Here is a 17,709-nt window from a genome sequence, read left to right as displayed (position 1 = left end):
CTGTCCTTCAGCAGTATGTATAGATCAGACCTTGAAGATGATCTATCTGGGAATGGTCCGTGCTTCTCTCCCCCTGGCTGATTCCATCTGCCTTTGTTGGTAGAGAGTCTGCAGCAGAAGAGAGAAGACAGATATGGATGTTTATAAGAAAAGGGCAAATAAGGACCTCTCAAGCTATTTTATGAAATTCATTAGGACAGCAAACCACCACCATTGATTTCGCATAGTTTTCTCCATTGCATGATAACTTTCCCAAACTAAGATTTGAGACATCAAAGGCTTTATCGCTACTTATGAAACTGATATTTCAGTGTGAGATTATCTGGTGATAATAAGACTACTATTTTAGAAGACCTGGAACATAATACCCACAGATGATTACCAGGGAGGCAGAATTATGCCTCCAGGGAAGTGGCACTTTCTTCAATAACTTTCTTTAAAAACTTTGTTATAGAAATTTAAAACAAAAACACAAAAGTAGAGTAGTGTAATAAACTCACATGTACCCATCACCCAATTTCAACAACTCAAGGCCCATTGTTCATTTCTACTCTCTCACTGCACCTCTCCACTATATTTATACTAAAGCAAAAACCAGATAATCATTTAACTTTCCATTAATATTTTAGTATGTATCTCCAAAAGATAAATTATTTTTAATTTCATTTTATTTTTCTAATCCTCACCTGAGGATATTTTTCCCATTGATTTTTTAAAAAAAATATATTTTATTGATATTTTACAGAGAGGAAGGGAGAGGGATAGAGAGCTAGAAACATCGATGAGAGAGAAACATCGATCAGCTGCCTCCTGCACACCTCCTACTGGGGATGTGCCCGCAACCAAGGTACATGCCCTTGACCGGAATCGAACCCGGGACCCTTCAGCCCGCAGGCCGACGCTCTATCCACTGAGCCAAACCGGTTTTGGCTTTCCCATTGATTTTTAGAGAGTGGAAGGGAGAGGGGGAGAGAGAGAAGAGAGAGAAAAACATGGATGTGAGAGACATCGTTTGGTTGCCTCCCAACACACCCTGATGGGCTAGGAATCGAACCTGCAACCGAGGTATGTGCCCTTGACTGGAATCGAACCCAAGACCTCAGACCAATGCTCTAGGGCAAAATCAGCTAGGACCAGATAGACTATTTTAAAAAATATAACCACAATAGCACTATACCTACAAAAAAATAACCTGTTAATAATTCCTTAATATCAAATGTGCAACAGGTATTCAATTTTCTTCAACTTTTTCATAAATGCTTTTTTACAGCTAGGGCCCATATCTTTGTAGATGGTTTATACATTTCAATTATTTTCTTATCTGTAGAATAATCCCTCCATTTGTGAGGATCTTAGAACAGGATGTTATTTTCCCAGTTTTGCCTCTTAGGGTGTAGACCCTAATTTCCTGCTGATGGAAATAAAAGGAACTTTGGAATACGAGAGCAAAATATTTATCTACCTTAATATGTCCTTGGGGTCACCAGGAGCTTGGCATGGAGAAAGGGCTTAAATATCCTCAAGACCAAAGCCATAGAAGTTAACTTAAAAGGCAAGCCTAGACTTTTCATGAACAGAGCTCCTTAACAAACCTCGTTTCCATGCCCTTTTCCCCTCATTGCCTGGATGAGAATGATAGTCCCATAAATTTATAAAATGTTACTTGTTATCTCAGGAGAAATAAACAAGGTTTTCCTAGTTCTAGCAGCACCTTTATGCAAAAGATGTACTCCATCAAAAATACTTTTTTTTGGTGAAACTTGGGAATGTTAGCTGTGTCCACAAACTTACTTTGGTCAAGATCACTCAGTTTAAAGCCTTTCACTACTATGTGACCTAATTTTTTAACCCTCAAACCAGGAAGCTAATCTGACAGAGGGATAGAATCTTTGAAACTGAGATCATTATGGAAAATTGTGTACATACGGTTACCACACTTGAAACCCATGTCATTCTCCACTGGATACATTCTACCACCTTAACAGGAGACCAGAATGAGGTGTTTAATGTGCAGGCCTAACTTGGTGAATTTTTCATACTCAGACAAGTTAGACTAGTCATGGCTCACCTGCAGGGCTGGTAGATGAAAACCAGGAAGACTCTCTAGTGCGCTTGTACTCTCCCTCTGACCTGAAGGATAGAATAGAATGGTGAAAGATAACTTCTTTGAGCAGTTCCTTGGTAGTGTTACTTGTGGATCAGGGTAGTTCTTAATCTGGGAACACTGCTCAGAAGGGAAAAGACTATTTGCTAAGCAATTTAAAAGGTGGCCTGAATCCCCACTATTTAGGGATGGTCCATTCTTTTTCTATGAGGATGGAGTGGGGACAGATTTGAGTTTATGAGTAGGAAGATGTAGAAACAATATAAAGATTTTGGTGAGCTACGGAAGATGACAGCCCCTTATCAAGAGGACTGATAGCAGAGGTACCTTTTTGAAAACGATGGGAATAGGATACTGACTTTATCATTCTCATTCAGAACTGAGCTCCTAGCAATGTTCAAACAGGGATCTCTAAAGGGGGGGGGGCAGTTTAATAAATAGCAGAACTTAACTGGTGACAGGATGCATGCTATTTAGGCAAAATTCAAAGCCTCCCTTCAGTGTGAAGGAAATTGGATAAATTAAAGAATATTAAAGAGTTAAAACTGGAGACAGTGCTCTTTTGTGGGAAGATCCCCAACTTCGTTTTGCCTTGAAAATTTTCATTTTACTGTATATGTGCCAATGGTTGAAGCTACAATCCTTTAGGAATGTTATTTAACTTACCTGGATTGTTGGGGGTGAGTACTTGTATGTGGCCTGAATCCCCACTATTCAGGGATGGTCTGAAAGAAAAAATCCCCAGTCCAGAGGAGGCAGATGAAGTTCTATGGAGGGGAAACACAAGCATCAGCAAAGAAAAGGAAAGGTAAAGGTAAAAAGCATCTGTAAAGAAAGAACCTATACATTTAGGCCAGGGACCCTGCTTGCAAGTGAGAATAAAATTAAGTATTTGAGCCCAGCCAGCATGGCTCAGTGGTTGAGCATTGACCTATGAACCAGGAATCGCAGTTCAATTCATGGTCAGGGTGCATGCCCGGTTCAGGCTCAGTCCCCTGAGTGGAGTGTGCAGGAGGCAGCCAATCAGTGATTCTCTCTCATCATTGATGTTTCTCTCTCTCCCTTCCTCTCTGAAATCAATAAAAATATTTTTTAAATTTAAAAAAATTAAGTGTCCCAGTGACACTTGAAACCCATGTCATTAAGTGAAAGGAAGCACAGTGTTACTCACCTGTATGATAGGCTGGGAGTGGAAGCTGGTGAAGGGGTTTCTGGAAAGCATAAAAATGAGCCTGTGAGATAATCCATAGACTGGAGAAGAGATTCAGGTATACTCAGGGCTAGGGCAAAGGAACTAGGGATCAAAGATTTTCATCATATATGTCAAAAAATCAACTTTTGGTTTTGTTGATTTTCTCTACTAATTTCTATTCCCTAGTTCATTAATTTCTGCTCTAATCTTTGGTTCTTTGAAGTGATCAACAAAACATTAATATTTAGTATTTAGCCATACTATCTAAGAAAAAATAAGGAAGCCTCAAATAACTAAAATCTGAAATTAAAGAGGGAATATTACTATAAAATTACCATAAATAAATTGGCTAGCCCAGCTGGTGTTGCTCAGTGGTTGAGCTTCAATCTATGAACCGAGAAGTCATGATTTGATTCCTGCTCAGGGCACAGGCCTGTGTTGCGGGCTCAGCCCCCTGTAGGAAATGTGCAGGAGGCAGCCGATCAATGATTTTCTCATCATAGATGTTTCTAGCTCTCACTCTTCCTTCCTCTCTCTGAAGTCAATAAAAAATATATTAAAAAAATAAATTTGCTAGGACATCTACATTTTTCAAAGAGAAAAGTATGAAACAATTGAGGAGAGACTTTGGTGAAATTAAAAAGTGGTTATCCTAAAGAGATTTGCAAATTTCAAATTGCCTTTTTGGAAAGAAAGAGAAATCTATGATAAGTATTCTCTAATGCCCTTGAAAATAGTTTTTTTAAAGGGGAAGAGAAGAGAAAATTAAGTGGGTGGAACAAAAATATTTCTTCACTGGAAAATATTTATGTTTAATGCACAGTGAAGAAGCCAGATATCCTGCAGGCTAACAAAATCGGCATCCAGTTAACCCTCCTTTTAAGCCTAACTTCTACTGCCATCTTGTGGCAATTTAAAAAACTCCATGTCAATTATTTTATTCAAGTTATCCACCTGACTAGATGAGGTTTTCAATGACTTTCTATCACTCAAACCTTTTATTTCCCCCTTATCAGTTTAAGAACAGAAATATCATTATTTGAAAAGTAATACTATATGTGTGGATATCTGGAATCACTGGAACAAACAAAATGGCATTATATTATACACAGAAAACCAGAAATCTGCTGGTATATGCACAGAATATTTTGTTTTCTGAGACCTTTTTTTTCTCCCCCTCACCAGTATAAGAGTCTCTGGGAGTGCTCCTTCCCTGAATGCCTCTGGCTCCCTGATGGACAAATAATAAACATCCGTTAATAAACGTACCTTAATTTTCTGGCTTCCATATTCCTTGCTATTTCTCTGTATCTACACATTGAAGCACATTTTGTTCTTCCGGAACGGGTATCTAGTCCACACTATACTAATTCCAAAATGCATATGACTGACACTGTTAATTTAGTGCTTGAACATTTCCACTATTTCACCCCTATTTGTTCTCTGCAGCAGCTTCCAACTTCAGATCTGTGCTGCCTAAAGAAAAGTCTATCTCAGATAACTTATGCCAAAATCACATAAGTTTAATATTCTTGCCTTAAATCTTTGCTCTCATTTAGTATTAGAAATCTCACGCTAGCCTGGTTGGTGTGGCTCAATGATTGAGCACTGATCTATGAACCAGGAGGTCACAATTCAATTCCCGGTCCGGGTACATGCCCTGGTTGTTGGCTTGTGCAGGAGCAGCCGGTCAATGATTCTCTCTCATCATTGATGTTTCTCTCTCTCTCTCTCTTGCCCTCTCCTTTCCTCTCTAAAAATCAATAAAAATAAAAATAAATCTCAATCTAGAAAAAGAAGGTAACTTTTACTTACTTGTCCCACGCTGCTACTAAAGCCAGCCACTCTATAAGGGATAGACTCCACTGAGGAGGACCGGCTGTATAAGGCGAGACAAAACAAAACAAACAAACAAACCTGGCATTAAACTTTTGCAAAGACCTAAAGTCTCCTTGGTCCCTATCTCAGCCACATCTAGGTATTGCTTTCATCTTCCAACTTTTGCTAACAGTTTAATGTTGCTATGTAGGCTTCCTACTCACCTGACCACTTGACTGCTATGCTGACAACTGGGTCTTGGAGTAACTAAAAAGGAATAAAGTGCAGAATGAAAAGTTTCCATCAATAGTATGCTCTTGCCTAGCCAATCGGTTGCAAGTGGGTATCTGGTTGTATGATCTCATTTCATACATAAGGTTAAGGAAATCACATTATAGTCTTTGAGAGGAAACCATCTTCCAAATGGGAAAAATATATTTATTCATCTCACACAGATTTTGGGGCAAAAAAAATGTTCTCTACCTGACTGTGTTGGGGAAGTAATGCCCACTGGTCGAGGTGTGGTTGGCCTGCAAGGAAAAAACAGGAGGCAGCTCTAATATCTCTAAGTAGAAATTTCACGTTAGAGGATAAATCAAATCCTTGTTTTTAGAAGTAATAGCTTCCTCTCTGAGAATAAATTGCTTATTATCATGTATTAACAGGTATCATCCCAAAATATGGAGTCCAAGTTTCCATATGAGATCCCCTTGGCTGTCCAACTCCCTAAGTGAAAACTTCTTCCCTTTATTGCCCACAATATGGTAAGTTTTGAAGTCCTCCTTTCCTTCGTTCTTTCCTCAGTGCCTTACCAAGTACTTTCAACTTTACATATATCTAAACAACTGTCCATTCATTCATAGATCCACCATTCCCTGTCGCTCTCTCCATCCCCTCATCCATCTATAAACAAGCATTTATTTAGTGCTTATATGTCCTAGATACTGAGATTACAAAGATACTAGAATATGATTCCTATCTCTGAGAGGCTAACAGGTTAGTGGGGGACACAAAAATAATCCTATCTAATAAAAAAGTAATATGCAAATTGACCATCACTTCAACACACAAGATGGCTGTCCCCATGTGGTCAAAGATGGCTGCCCCCATGTGGACACAAGATGGCCACCACAAGATGGCTGGCAGGGGAGGGCAGTTGGGGGTGACCAGGCCAGCAGGGGAGGGCAGTTGAGGGGGGAGCAGGCCTGGAGGGGAGGGCAGTTGGGAGGACCAGGCCTGCAGGGGAGGGCAGTTGGGAGCAACCAGGCCATTAGGGGAGGGCAGTTAGAGGCAATTGGGCCGTCAGGGGAGCAGTTAGGTATCGATCAGGCTGGCAGGGGAGTGGTTAGGGGGTGATCAGGCTAGCAGGCAGAAGCGGTTAGGGGAAATCAGGCAGACAGGCAGGTGAGGGGTTGGGAGCCAGCAGTCCTGGATGGTGAGAGGGATGTCCGACTGCCCTCAAGGGGTCCCAGATTGGAGAAGTTGCAGGCTGGGCTGAGGGACACTCCCCCCCATGCACGAATTTCATGCACTGGGCCTCTAGTAATAATAATAAAGCAAGGTTTAAGTGTTATAATGGGCATATCAGAAGTACAGAAATATGAAAGAATACTAGGCTAACTTCTGTGAATACAGGAGCCATGTATTTTTTAATCCACCAATATAGGGCTAACATTAAAAATATTTAACAATTACCAACTAGAATGATGGGTGATGTATACCCAGCACTTAATAAATAAATAGTGGTCACTTAATGAATATTTACTCCATAAATGAATAATAGAACACCTACTCTAGCTAATGAAGTCTTGACAGAAGAAATGACATGGGAGTTGAATTCTGAAGGATGAGTAGGATTTCATAAGATGATGGTTAAGGGGGAACATTACTTTCAAGATTTTACTTCAGCACTTTTCAGTGAGTAACTCTTTCTTGGAGAAGTGAAAGGTAAGTTCATCAACCATTTCCTTCACCTCAGAGCCCACACAGGAGTTACAACCAAGAGTCAAGAAAGAACAGACATTTTCAAAGAGGGTAGAATGGGGCCTGATAAAACTGACCTGCTTCCTTGGTACCAACTTGGCGATTCCTGTAAGTGAAAAAAAATGAGAGTGAAGGAAACTGCAGCTCAGGGGTCTTAATCTGTGGATCTTACTTATTAGATACGTAAGCTGCAACGTCTGCTAGCTGTGGTTGTTAAGACTTCCAATAGGAGAAAAAATAGCAGCAGTGTTTCCTTAGGAAAATTTTAGCTTTGCAGGAATAAAATTCTAATTCCTCTTCATAAAAAGACATTGAGAATCCTGTAGAATAATATACATGGGGAAATAGGGGAAAAAAAGAAAAATGATAGGACTACAATGTGCCAGGAGCAGGATCAAGAGGAACATTATATATGTACAGAGTACATTCTTAGGAAGAAACAAATGTCTAGGAAATACAGTTTGAGGCATAGAAAGGGTCCTGAAGTGTCTTGGGATTTTTTTTTTTTTTTTTAATACAGTATTTATTTGTCTTCCTTTTGTCAAACCCAGAGCCAACCACTTTCCCCAGGCTGCCTAGGGAGGTATAGGAAAAGGAACATACAGGGCAGACAAGACACGGGAAAAAGAACTATGGGAGGTGGAGACAGCTCCTTCACATGGCGAAGAGGATGAGAAAGGCCACCATCAGGCAAAAGAGCCCCATGGCCTCTGAGAGGGCAAAGCCCAGAATGGCATAGGAGAAGAGCTGTTGCTTCAGAGAAGGGTTCCTGGCATAACCAATGATGAGGCTCCCAAACACAGTCCCAATTCCAGCCCCAGAGCCGGCCACCCCTACTGTGGCAGCCCCAGCCCCAATGAACTTGGCTGCTGTGTCGATGTCCCTTGAAATGGCACTGGTTTGGAAGCTGCGGCTAGAAATAAGCCAGGTCAGGGGACGTGGGGCTGCCAAGCTGCTGAGGCTCTCATCTGTCAGTGTCTCTGGTCGTTTCAGCACCACTGCAGACATTGACCGGCTCAGCTGAGAGGCGCTCCTGACCAAGGAGGGGGTGGAGACAAACTTGGTGCAGGCATACATTTTCAGGGGATGAGGGGAGCTGCTCCCAGTGCAGAGAAGACAGCGTCTTGGGATTCTTGAAGAGAGATTTTAAGTTACAATAGATATCCTATATAATAAAACCCTAATATGCAAATCGACCAAACGACCGATCGCTACAATGCGCACTGACCATCAGGGAGCAGACGCTCAATGCAGGAAATGCCCCCTGGTGGTCAGTGCGCTCTCACAGGGGGAGTGCCACTCATGGCTAGGAGTGCAGCGGTGGTGGCGGGAGCCTCTCCTGCCTCCGCGGCAGCGCTAAGGAATAGCGAGCAGAGCAGTAAGGAGCAGTGAGCAGGCAGGCAGTAAGTAGCGAGGGGTCCCAGACTGCGAGAGGGTGCAGGCCAGGCTGAGGTGACTCCCTCAAGTGCACGAATTTCGTGCACTGGGCCTCTAGTCTCTTCTATAAGAGAGCTTTCCAAATGGTATATTGTAACTCACTGAGGTTCAAGGATGGGCTATCAGTGTGCTAAATACTGACCCTTAAAGCCCTCTAAGGTCTTCTGTGGCCTCATCTATCTACTACAGTGTGCTTGTACACATATTATCGGTTATATATGAAAAAGTTAGGAAACACTATTCTATTCAGCTTGCTAGATAGATAAGAAAAGTAGGAGAGAAAATCATAGTAAGGAAAATCAATTTCATTCACCTTCAGGATGGCTAGAAATTTCTTTAGTTCTTCATTCTCTTTCCTTAAAACTGTCAGCTCTCTAGGCAAAAGATGAAAACAATCAGCTCTAGTAGGTCAGTGGGATAATTATTTTGATTATTATATAGTTAATGCTTATGGAGATTTTGATTATTATCTAGTTAATGCTTATGGAGAGATGCCTGCCACCATACCCGGTATTCCTCTCAGAGATTTAGTAATTCAGGGAGACAATGGCATGGTTTTGATGATGAGAAGAATCAGATGGACAAAATAAACAGTCACTTAGTATAATTTCAGAGGAGTTTACATAGAATTCCATTTCCTCTCCACATAAACCGCTGGCCTGCTGATATCTGAAAATTTCCATCAAGGATTCCATCTTTTAGCTTAAGATGTCCAAAATACATTCCCCTAGAGGTAACATTTTAAATGCTGTTTCTTGTCTTTATCACTGTGAAAAAGCTATATCTAATTTCTCTGAAGAAGCAGTTTTTGATCAGGGGGAGTAGGAAAGGAAAGCTATAAAGTGAGGAGGACCCCTCGAGGGAAGAAAAATGAAAATAAAATGGAGATTGAGGGGACTAAAAATTCTGTACCTGATTTGCCCAAGATAAACATAAACACACATGGAGCAATTTTCAGGCTTTGCAACCATAGGGATTAAGGGCTATAGCTTCTCTGCAAGAAAAAAGCTCTCTGGTGATTTGATTTGTCACTTACTTGTTCTGGCTGGTCACTGTTTGTTGTGCCTCCTGCATAGCTGCTTCTAACTTTGTAATTCTATGCTTATAAAAGGCAATGAGGAGATCTGTTTGTTTTTTCTGGAAACGCCACACCTATGAAGGAAAACGAGGCCTATGACAAACCCCCATAACTCCTTTCTCCTTACTTCTGGCAACAAAGGAAAATACATCAACTCATACTTTATTAATTTTTTTTTTTTTTAATTTCAGAGAGGAAAGGAGAGGAAGAGAGAGAGAGAGAAACATCAATTATGAGGGAAATCATTGACTGGCCACTTTCTGCACTCCCCACACTGGGGATCGAGCCCACAATCTGGGCATATGGCCTGACCGGGAATCGAGCTGTGACCTAGTTCATAGGTTGATGCTCAACCACTGAGCCATGCCAGCCAGGCCTCAACTCATACTTTATTACTGATCATTTTCTTCTGAGCATCTGGCCTAGTTCATGACTCCCCAGAACTAGAGGGTTCAGCATTAGAAGAAAAAAACCCAAAACTTTTCATTTCCAGGACAATGGCCTCCTAACATCTTAAAAAGAATATTCTGACATAGCAGGAGGGCCATTTAAAAATATAATCTTTCATCTTGAGCAAGAAGAGTGAAACAAACAAAACGTTAGAATTGGTTCTGATCTAACTTCTCAGGTTAGTTTGGACTTATTAGTTTGGACTCAGCTTCCACATTCCAGAGCACTAGTAACCAATTTACTTTCCCTAAGAAACTCATGCAGAGTCACATGCAGGTTGCTTATGATGCTATAGAAAAGGACAAAGAGACACTGAAGGGGATTGTGTATTCCTGAATTTTATTTCTAGGCATGGACTAATAATTTTATCTTTCGCCACCGTTTGATAGACTGATGTGCATATCATGGGGTTATTGGTCAAATCAAAAGTTAATATTTAGAAAGGGTTTTTGCTTTGTCAAACTCTACTTTTGAATACACAGCAGTATTTATGTGTCATCTGCTTCATCCCTACTCAAGACTAAACCTTTTGTCTGAGGTTCTTCCCTAGATTATGGTATCTTTTTTTTTTTTTTAATCCTCACCCGAGAATACTTTTCCATTGATTTTCAGGGAGAGTGGGAGAGGGAAAGACAGAGAGAAATACCAATGTGAGAGAAACATATTGATTGGTTGCCTCCTGCATGCACCCTGATCAGGACCCAGCCAGGAAGGATCCTGCAACCAAGGTATGTGCTCTTGACCAGAATCGAACCTGGGTCCTTTCAGTCTGCAGGCAGATGCTCTATCCACTGAGCCAAACTGGCTAAAGCCTTTGATCTTAGTATCTTGTCATAAACCTTTGTTCTTACCTAATTTGCAAGTTGCTTTTACCTCTTTCTACTCAAAGCAAGTGAAATTAGTTCTAGATAGATAAGAATTAACCGTAGTCTATTTTTTAAAGTTGATTACATAGAAGTAAAACATGTTCATTTTAGAAAATTTGAACAGTGCAGGAGTGAAAGAAAATTCACTCAGAATTCTGGGAGTTAACTAAAATGATGGTGGTGGTAGTGGGGTGTTGGGGAACAATAGATTTTACAGATAGATATAATACATAGCTAAAAAACAGTATCCCAAACTCCTAACTTACTATTTTTTTTAAATAGCGTGACCATTTTATTTATTTAATTTATTTTTTTGTTAATCCTCGACCGAGGATATTTTTCCACTGATTTTTAGACAGTGGAAGGGAGGGGGAAAGACAGAAACATCGATGTGAGAGAGAGACATCAATTGGTTGCCCTGAAGAGGTATGTGCACTTGACCAGAATTGTACCCGGGACCTTTCAGTCTAAAGGCTCAACCTCCATCCACTCAGCCAAACTCCTAACCTCCTCTTGAGGTAAGTTTTCAGTTACAGTAAGTATCAGGATAGGGCCAAGAACACCCAAATCCTTCCCTGGACCAGTTCTCCCTTTGAGACTTCTATGGTCATACGTGCACTGAGAACAGACCCCTGTGGAACTCCAGGGAGCCAGAATGGAGTCCTGGAAGGCCTTTTAACTAGGCCTAAGGAGGCCTACTTATCCCCCCAAAAACTCAAACCCAAAAATCTTAGATCTGACCATTTCAAGAAAAAGAAATACCAATCCAGAAAAACAACCACCAGCAAGAAGTGTTAGAGGAGCCCTAGCAGGTTTGGCTCAGTGGATAGAGTGTCGGCCGGGGGACTAAAGGGTCTCAGGTTCAATTTCAGTCAAGGGCACATGCCCGGGTTGTGGGCTCGATCCCCAGTAGGGGGCATGCAGGAGGCAGCCGATCAATGATTCTCTCTCATCATGGATGTTTCTGTCTCTCCCTTTCCCGTCCTCTCTGAAATCAATAAAAATGTAGTTAAAAAAAAAGAAGTGTTAGAGGAGAGGAACAAGTGGTTTTGTCTGATGCTAGAGTACAGATGTTTAGCCTATTTCAAATATGTCCACCAGCCCCCACCAAATGGCTCAGTTGGTTGGAGTGTCATCCCACACACCAAAAATTTTACAGGTTTGATCCCCATTTGTGGCTCCTATGGGAGGCAATGGGTCAATGTTTCTCTATCACATCGATTTTTCTCTTTCATATCTTCTCTCTCTAAAATCAATAAAAGCATATCCTCTAGTGAGGATTTTAAAAAAAATACATCCACCAAAGAAGATTCTAAACCTAGCTCAGTAATGAATCGCAGTATTTTAAAATTTTTAATTGTCAGCAAACTCATTATCGTGCCTCATTCAAATCCTTCAGCCTCATAAAGAGGTTGGCTTCTCTATTTTCTACAGGACAAATTTTGCTCACTTATAGTTGTTTGTTTTTTTTAACTTGGGGATTGCCCTAATCAGTTTGGCTTAGTGGATAGAGTATCAGCCTGAGGACCAAAGGGACCCAGGTTTGATTCTGGTCAAGGGCATGTATCTCGGTTGCAGGCTCCTCCCCGGCCCGGGCCCTGGTGGGGGCTCATGCAGGAGGCAACCAATCGATATGTTTCTCTCACATCAATGTTTCTCTCTGTCTTTCCCTCTCTCTTCTACTCTCCCTAAAAATCAATGGAAAAATATCCTCAGGTGAGGGTTAACAAAACAAAACAAACGAAAACACTTGGGGATTATTTTGTTAATATATTAAAATAAAAGAACAGCCCTAACTGGTTTGGCTCAGTGGATAGAGCGTCGGCATGCGGACTCAAGGGTCCCAGGTTTGATTCCGGTCAAGGGCATGTACCTTGGTTGCAAGCTCATCCCCAGTAGGGAGTGTGCAAGAGGCAGCTGATTGATGTTTCTCTCTCATCAATGTTTCTAACTCTCTATCCTTCTCCCTTCCTCTCTGTAAAAAATCAATAAAATATATTTTAAAAAATAATAATAAAATAAAATAAAAAGAACAGATAATAATAAATGTAGTTCTGTTGGCATTACTCAGTGGTTAGAGTGGTGGCCTACAAACCCAAGGAGGGTTCAGGAGGCAACCATTCTCTCTCACAGCACTGTTTGTCTCTCTCTCTCCCTCCCTCCCTCTCTTCCACTCTCTCTTAAAAAGCAATAGAAAAAATATCCTTAAGTGAGGGTAAAAAAATACGCACACACACACACACACAAAAGTAGATCTGTTGATAACATCTTGATATCTCCAAGTGTTAATTTTTTCTTTATTTACTGAAGAAAGTGTTTTAAAACTTCAGTTCTGAATTAGATCCAGTTAATGGCAAGAGGTTGGAGAAATCACTGAAAGATACTGAGAAAAGCATGGTAATGGAAGCAAAGGGGGCACTCAGCAGTTTATTAAAAGACATAAGATATTTTTGGTCCAATGTGGGTATACATTTCTTTTTTTTTAATTTAATAAATCTTTATTGTTCAGATTATTACAATTGTTCCTCTTTTTTCCCCCCATAGCTCCCCTCCACCCGGTTCCCACCCCACCCTCTGCCCTTACCTCCCCTGCACTGTCCTCATCCATAGGTGTACGACCTTTGTCCAGTCTCTTCCCGCACCCGCCACAGCCCTTTCCCCCCGAGAATTGTCAGTCCACTCCCTTTCTATGCCCCTGATTCTATTATATTCACCAGTTTATTCTGTTCATCAGATTTTTTATTCACTTGATTTCTAAATTCACTTGTTGATAGATATGTATTTGTTGTTCGTAATTTTTATCTTTACCTTTTTCTTCTTCCTCTTTTTAAAGAGTAACTTTCAGCATTTCATATAATACTGGTTTGGTGGTGATGAACTCCTTTAGCTTTTTCTTATCTGTGAAGCTCTTTATCTGCCCTTCAATTCTGAATGATAGTTTTGCTGGGTAGAGTAATCTTGGTTGTAGGTTCTTGCTATTCATCACTTTGAATATTTCTTGCCACTCCCGTCTGGCCTGCATAGTTTCTGTTGAGAAATCAGCTGACAATAGTATGGGTGCTCCCTTGTAGGTAATTAACTGTTTTTCTCTTGCTGCTTTTAATATTCTCTCTTTGTCTTTTGCTCTTAGCATTTTAATTATGATGTGTCTTGGTGTGGTCCTCTTTGGATTCCTTTTGTTTGGGGTTCTGTGCACATCCTGGACTTGTAAGTCTATTTCTTTCACCAGGTGGGGGAAGTTTTCAGTCATTATTTCTTCAAATAGGTTTTCAGTATCTTGCTCTCTCTCTTCTTCTGGCACCCCCATAATTCGGATGTTGGTACGCTTGAGGTTGTCCCAGAGGCTCCTTACACTATCTTCAACTTTTTGGATTCTTTTTTCTTTTTGCTTTTCTGGCTGAGTGTTTTTTGCTTCTTTGTATTTCAAATCTTTGACTTGATTCTTGTGTTCCTTTAGTCTGCTATTGGGTCTCTGTATAATATTTTTTATTTCAGTCAGTGTATGTTTGATTTCTAGTTGATCCTTTTTCATATCCTCCAGGGTCTCGCTAAATTTATCAGCCTTTTCTAGGAAATTCTTGAAAAACCTTATAACCATGGTTTTGAACTCCATATCCAGTCATTGCTTTCCTCCATTTCTTTTGTTTGTGATCTCTTTCTTTGTCTCTAAATTTTCGCTGCTTCCCTGAGTTGGTAGAGTAGCTTTGTGTGCTAGGTGTCCTGTATGGCCCAGTGGCTCAGCCTCCCCAGTTACCTGAGGTGGACACTCTTGGTGCACCCCTTTGTGGACTGTGTGCTCAGCCTTGTTGTAGTTAAGTCTTGATTGTTGTTGGTATCACTGGGAGGAATTGACCTCCAGGCCAATTGGCTGTGAGGATCAGCTGTGTCTACGCCAGGAGAACTTCTGTGCTGGAGACAGCCTTATAAGATAAGACTTGCAAAATTGCAAAAGCCTCTGTGCTCAGCTTGGATGGGGCGGAGTCTCAGGGCTGAGCAGACAGCCTTGGCTTCCCGTGAGCCCTGCCCTATAAGGCCCCTGGGTTTCAGTGTCCCTTGGTAATTGCTGCAAGCACCTCTGAGAGAAAGCCACCCTCGAGTTTCGCCCGCTGCCAGACAGTCCAGTTTCTCCCCCAATGAATCTAGATTCCCAGATTCTCGCCCGGAACTGGAGTTCAGCGCAGTCGGGAGCTTCCGCCTTCCTCCCGCTAGAGAAAGCCAGCGGCACACTCAGCAGTCAGTCCTCTCTGTGCGCACTTGCGCACGCGCCTCCAGACCTCTGCCTTTCACAGCTCCCCTGAGTTTCCCGACAGTCCAGACTTCCCCCATATGAGTCTGGGACCCCAGGGTCTCGCCCAGAACTGAGGTTCAGTGCAGTCGGAACTGGGGTTCAGTGCAGTCGGGAGCTTCCATCTCTCTCCTGCTAGAGAAAGCTAGCCAGGGACTCAGCCGCCCCTCCTCTCCGCGTGCGTGTCTCCGTACCTCAGCCTTTTGCAGCTCCTCTGAGTCTCCGTGTGCCCCTCTCTTTTCTTCTAGTTGTAGAATTTCCACTCAGCCAGCTTTCCTGTGGTTCTGGATGATGTCCGTTCTGTCTTTTAGCTGTAGTTTTGAAATTGTTGTGCGAGGCAGCAGTTTAGGTGTTCACCTATGCCGCCATCTTGGTTTCTCCCAATGTGGGTATGCATTTCACACTTATTTTTAAAAGGGGATTTTGTTTGTTTATTAAAAGTAATATATATTTGAAATGAATATTAGCTTTACTGACTGTATTTTTTTTATGCTAAAGAATGGCTCTCCTACCTCATTTTAAATGTCAGAGTTTTTTAGTTGAAGATTTATATTCCTGTCAATCTTAATGTTTTGAACATATATTAAGAAATTGCTAAGTTTGCCCTAACCGGTTTGGCTCAGTGGATAGAGCGTCGGCCTGCAGACTGAAGGGTCCCAGGTTCGATTCCAGTCAAGGGCATGTACCTTGGTTGTGGGCACATCCCCAGTAGGGGGTGTGCAGGAGGCAGCTGATCGATGTTGCTCTCTTATCGATGTTGCTCTCTTATCGATGTTTCTAACTCTCTATCCCTCTCCCTTCCTCTCTATAAAAAATCAATAAAATATATTTTAAAAAATTGCTAAGTTTTAGAAATTTACTTTAAAAGTATTGCTATCTCACTTTGACACTCAAAATAAGTTTATCTTATATGTCTTTTGTGAAACTGACTCCTTTGTTCCATAATATCTAAAAGTCTTAGTATTTTTTTTATATTTTTAAAATATATTTTATGGATTGTTTTTACAGAGAGGAAGGGAGAGGGATAGACAGTTAGAAACATCAATGAGAGAGAAACATCAATCAGCTGCCTCCTGCACATCCCCCACTGGGGATGTGCCCACAACCAAGGTACATGCCCTTGACTGGAATCGAACCTGGGACCCTTGAGTCCGCAGGCCGACGCTCTATCCACTGAGCCAAGCCGGTTAGGGCTAAAAGTCTTAGTATTTTAAAATTATATCTCAAGGTAATCATACAATTGACAAAAGGAAATTTCTCTTTATAGACATATTCCAGCTAAAAAAAGGAGACAGGAATAACAAAATTAAAATATAAGCATTTTGCCCTGACCAGTTAGGCTCAGTGGATAGAGCATCAGCCTGCGGACTGAAGGGTCCCGGGTTCAATTCCAGTCAAGGGCATGTACCTTGGTTGTTGGCACATCCCCAGGTGGGGGTGTGCAGGAGGCAGCTGATCGATGTTTCTCTCTCATCAATGTTTCTAACTCTCTATCCCTCTCCCTTCCTCTCTGTAAAAAAATCAATAAAATATATTTTAAATATATATATATAAGCATTTTGCCGCTCCTAGTGCATTATGGATCTACTAGTGGCCCAGTGCATGAAATTCGTGCACATTAAAAGGGGATTAATTAGAGGAAATATTTTAATATTGCTATTTATTAAATAAGATGCTTGTCTGTGCTCTGTGTCTCCAGTAAGTTAATAATTAGATTTAGGCTTACCTAGATCTTACCATTTTTATTGCCCTTTCTCTATAATAGAAGTGTCAGAGATGAAAGAAAATTAGTAAAATGTATATGAAAATCTTCCTCCTGTCAGAGTCTGGGGTGCACCACGTTACCCAGAGTCAAGTCCCCGCCCACCCGTGGCACCTCAAAATCAAGCAAGACCCAGACCTAGCTGGTCCCATCCCCATTGGGTGAGATCCAACCTGGCTGGCCCCACCCCCATCAAGCACCACCAGGTGGGGGGGTGCAGCCTCAGGTCCCCCGGCCCAGCACTGGGGGCACACCTTGATGTCCCCTGTCAAGCCCTGCCAGGCAGGGGTCACAGCCTCTGGTCCCCCGGCCCAGCACTGGGGCAGGGGGGCGCAGCCTCAGGTCCCCCAGCCGGGGCAGGGGGAGCAGCCTGAGGTCCCCCGGCCCAGCACCGGGGCAGGGGGGTGCACCTTGAGGTCCCCCATCAAACCCCACCGGGCGGAGGTCTTGGCCTCAGGTCCCCCGTCAAGCCCTGCTGGGCGGTGGGCATGGCCTGACATTCCCCAGCCTGGACCCAGGGCGGGGGGCACAGCCTGAGGTCCCCCATCAAGCCCCACCAGGCGGGGGGTGGGGGGAGGGCACAGGCTCAGGTCCCCTGCCCCAGCCCAGTGCCACACAGCCTCAGGTCCCTGCTGATTGCTCCTTAAGGCTCATTACAGGAACTCATCCTTCGCTGTGGGTGCAGCCATCTTGTGTTATGGAAACTCTGCCTCCGCTGTGGGCGCTGTCATTGG

At 42.2% G+C, this 17,709-nt stretch overlaps 2 protein-coding genes across 2 annotated transcripts in view; both read right to left on the bottom strand.

Moving 5' to 3' along the window:
* Positions 1-42: 42 nt before the first annotated feature.
* Positions 43-17,709, bottom strand: part of RNF212B (ring finger protein 212B) — a gene marked incomplete at both ends in the record, with an annotated part of 37,960 nt that continues 20,293 nt past the window's right edge. Inside the window, 11 exons of the mRNA XM_080659250.1 lie at positions 43-108; positions 2,069-2,130; positions 2,771-2,871; positions 3,276-3,315; positions 4,479-4,527; positions 5,112-5,175; positions 5,339-5,381; positions 5,598-5,644; positions 7,175-7,203; positions 8,848-8,908; positions 9,571-9,686. Of these exons, the coding sequence (XP_080515376.1) occupies positions 43-108; positions 2,069-2,130; positions 2,771-2,871; positions 3,276-3,315; positions 4,479-4,527; positions 5,112-5,175; positions 5,339-5,381; positions 5,598-5,644; positions 7,175-7,203; positions 8,848-8,908; positions 9,571-9,686 (678 nt within the window). The remainder of the gene's footprint in view (positions 109-2,068; positions 2,131-2,770; positions 2,872-3,275; positions 3,316-4,478; positions 4,528-5,111; positions 5,176-5,338; positions 5,382-5,597; positions 5,645-7,174; positions 7,204-8,847; positions 8,909-9,570; positions 9,687-17,709) is intronic.
* Positions 7,657-8,211, bottom strand: LOC308243600 (ATP synthase F(0) complex subunit C2, mitochondrial). The gene has a single exon (XM_080659263.1). It carries the CDS (start codon positions 8,172-8,174, stop codon positions 7,752-7,754), a length of 423 nt encoding a protein of 140 aa, XP_080515389.1. The 5' UTR covers positions 8,175-8,211; the 3' UTR covers positions 7,657-7,751.

The sequence above is a fragment of the Plecotus auritus genome (assembly GCF_963455305.1).
Source record: "Plecotus auritus genome assembly, chromosome: 1".
NCBI lineage: Eukaryota > Metazoa > Chordata > Mammalia > Chiroptera > Vespertilionidae > Plecotus > Plecotus auritus.
Note: the sequence above shows the minus strand (reverse complement) of the source record. Positions and strands in the feature narration are given on the sequence as shown.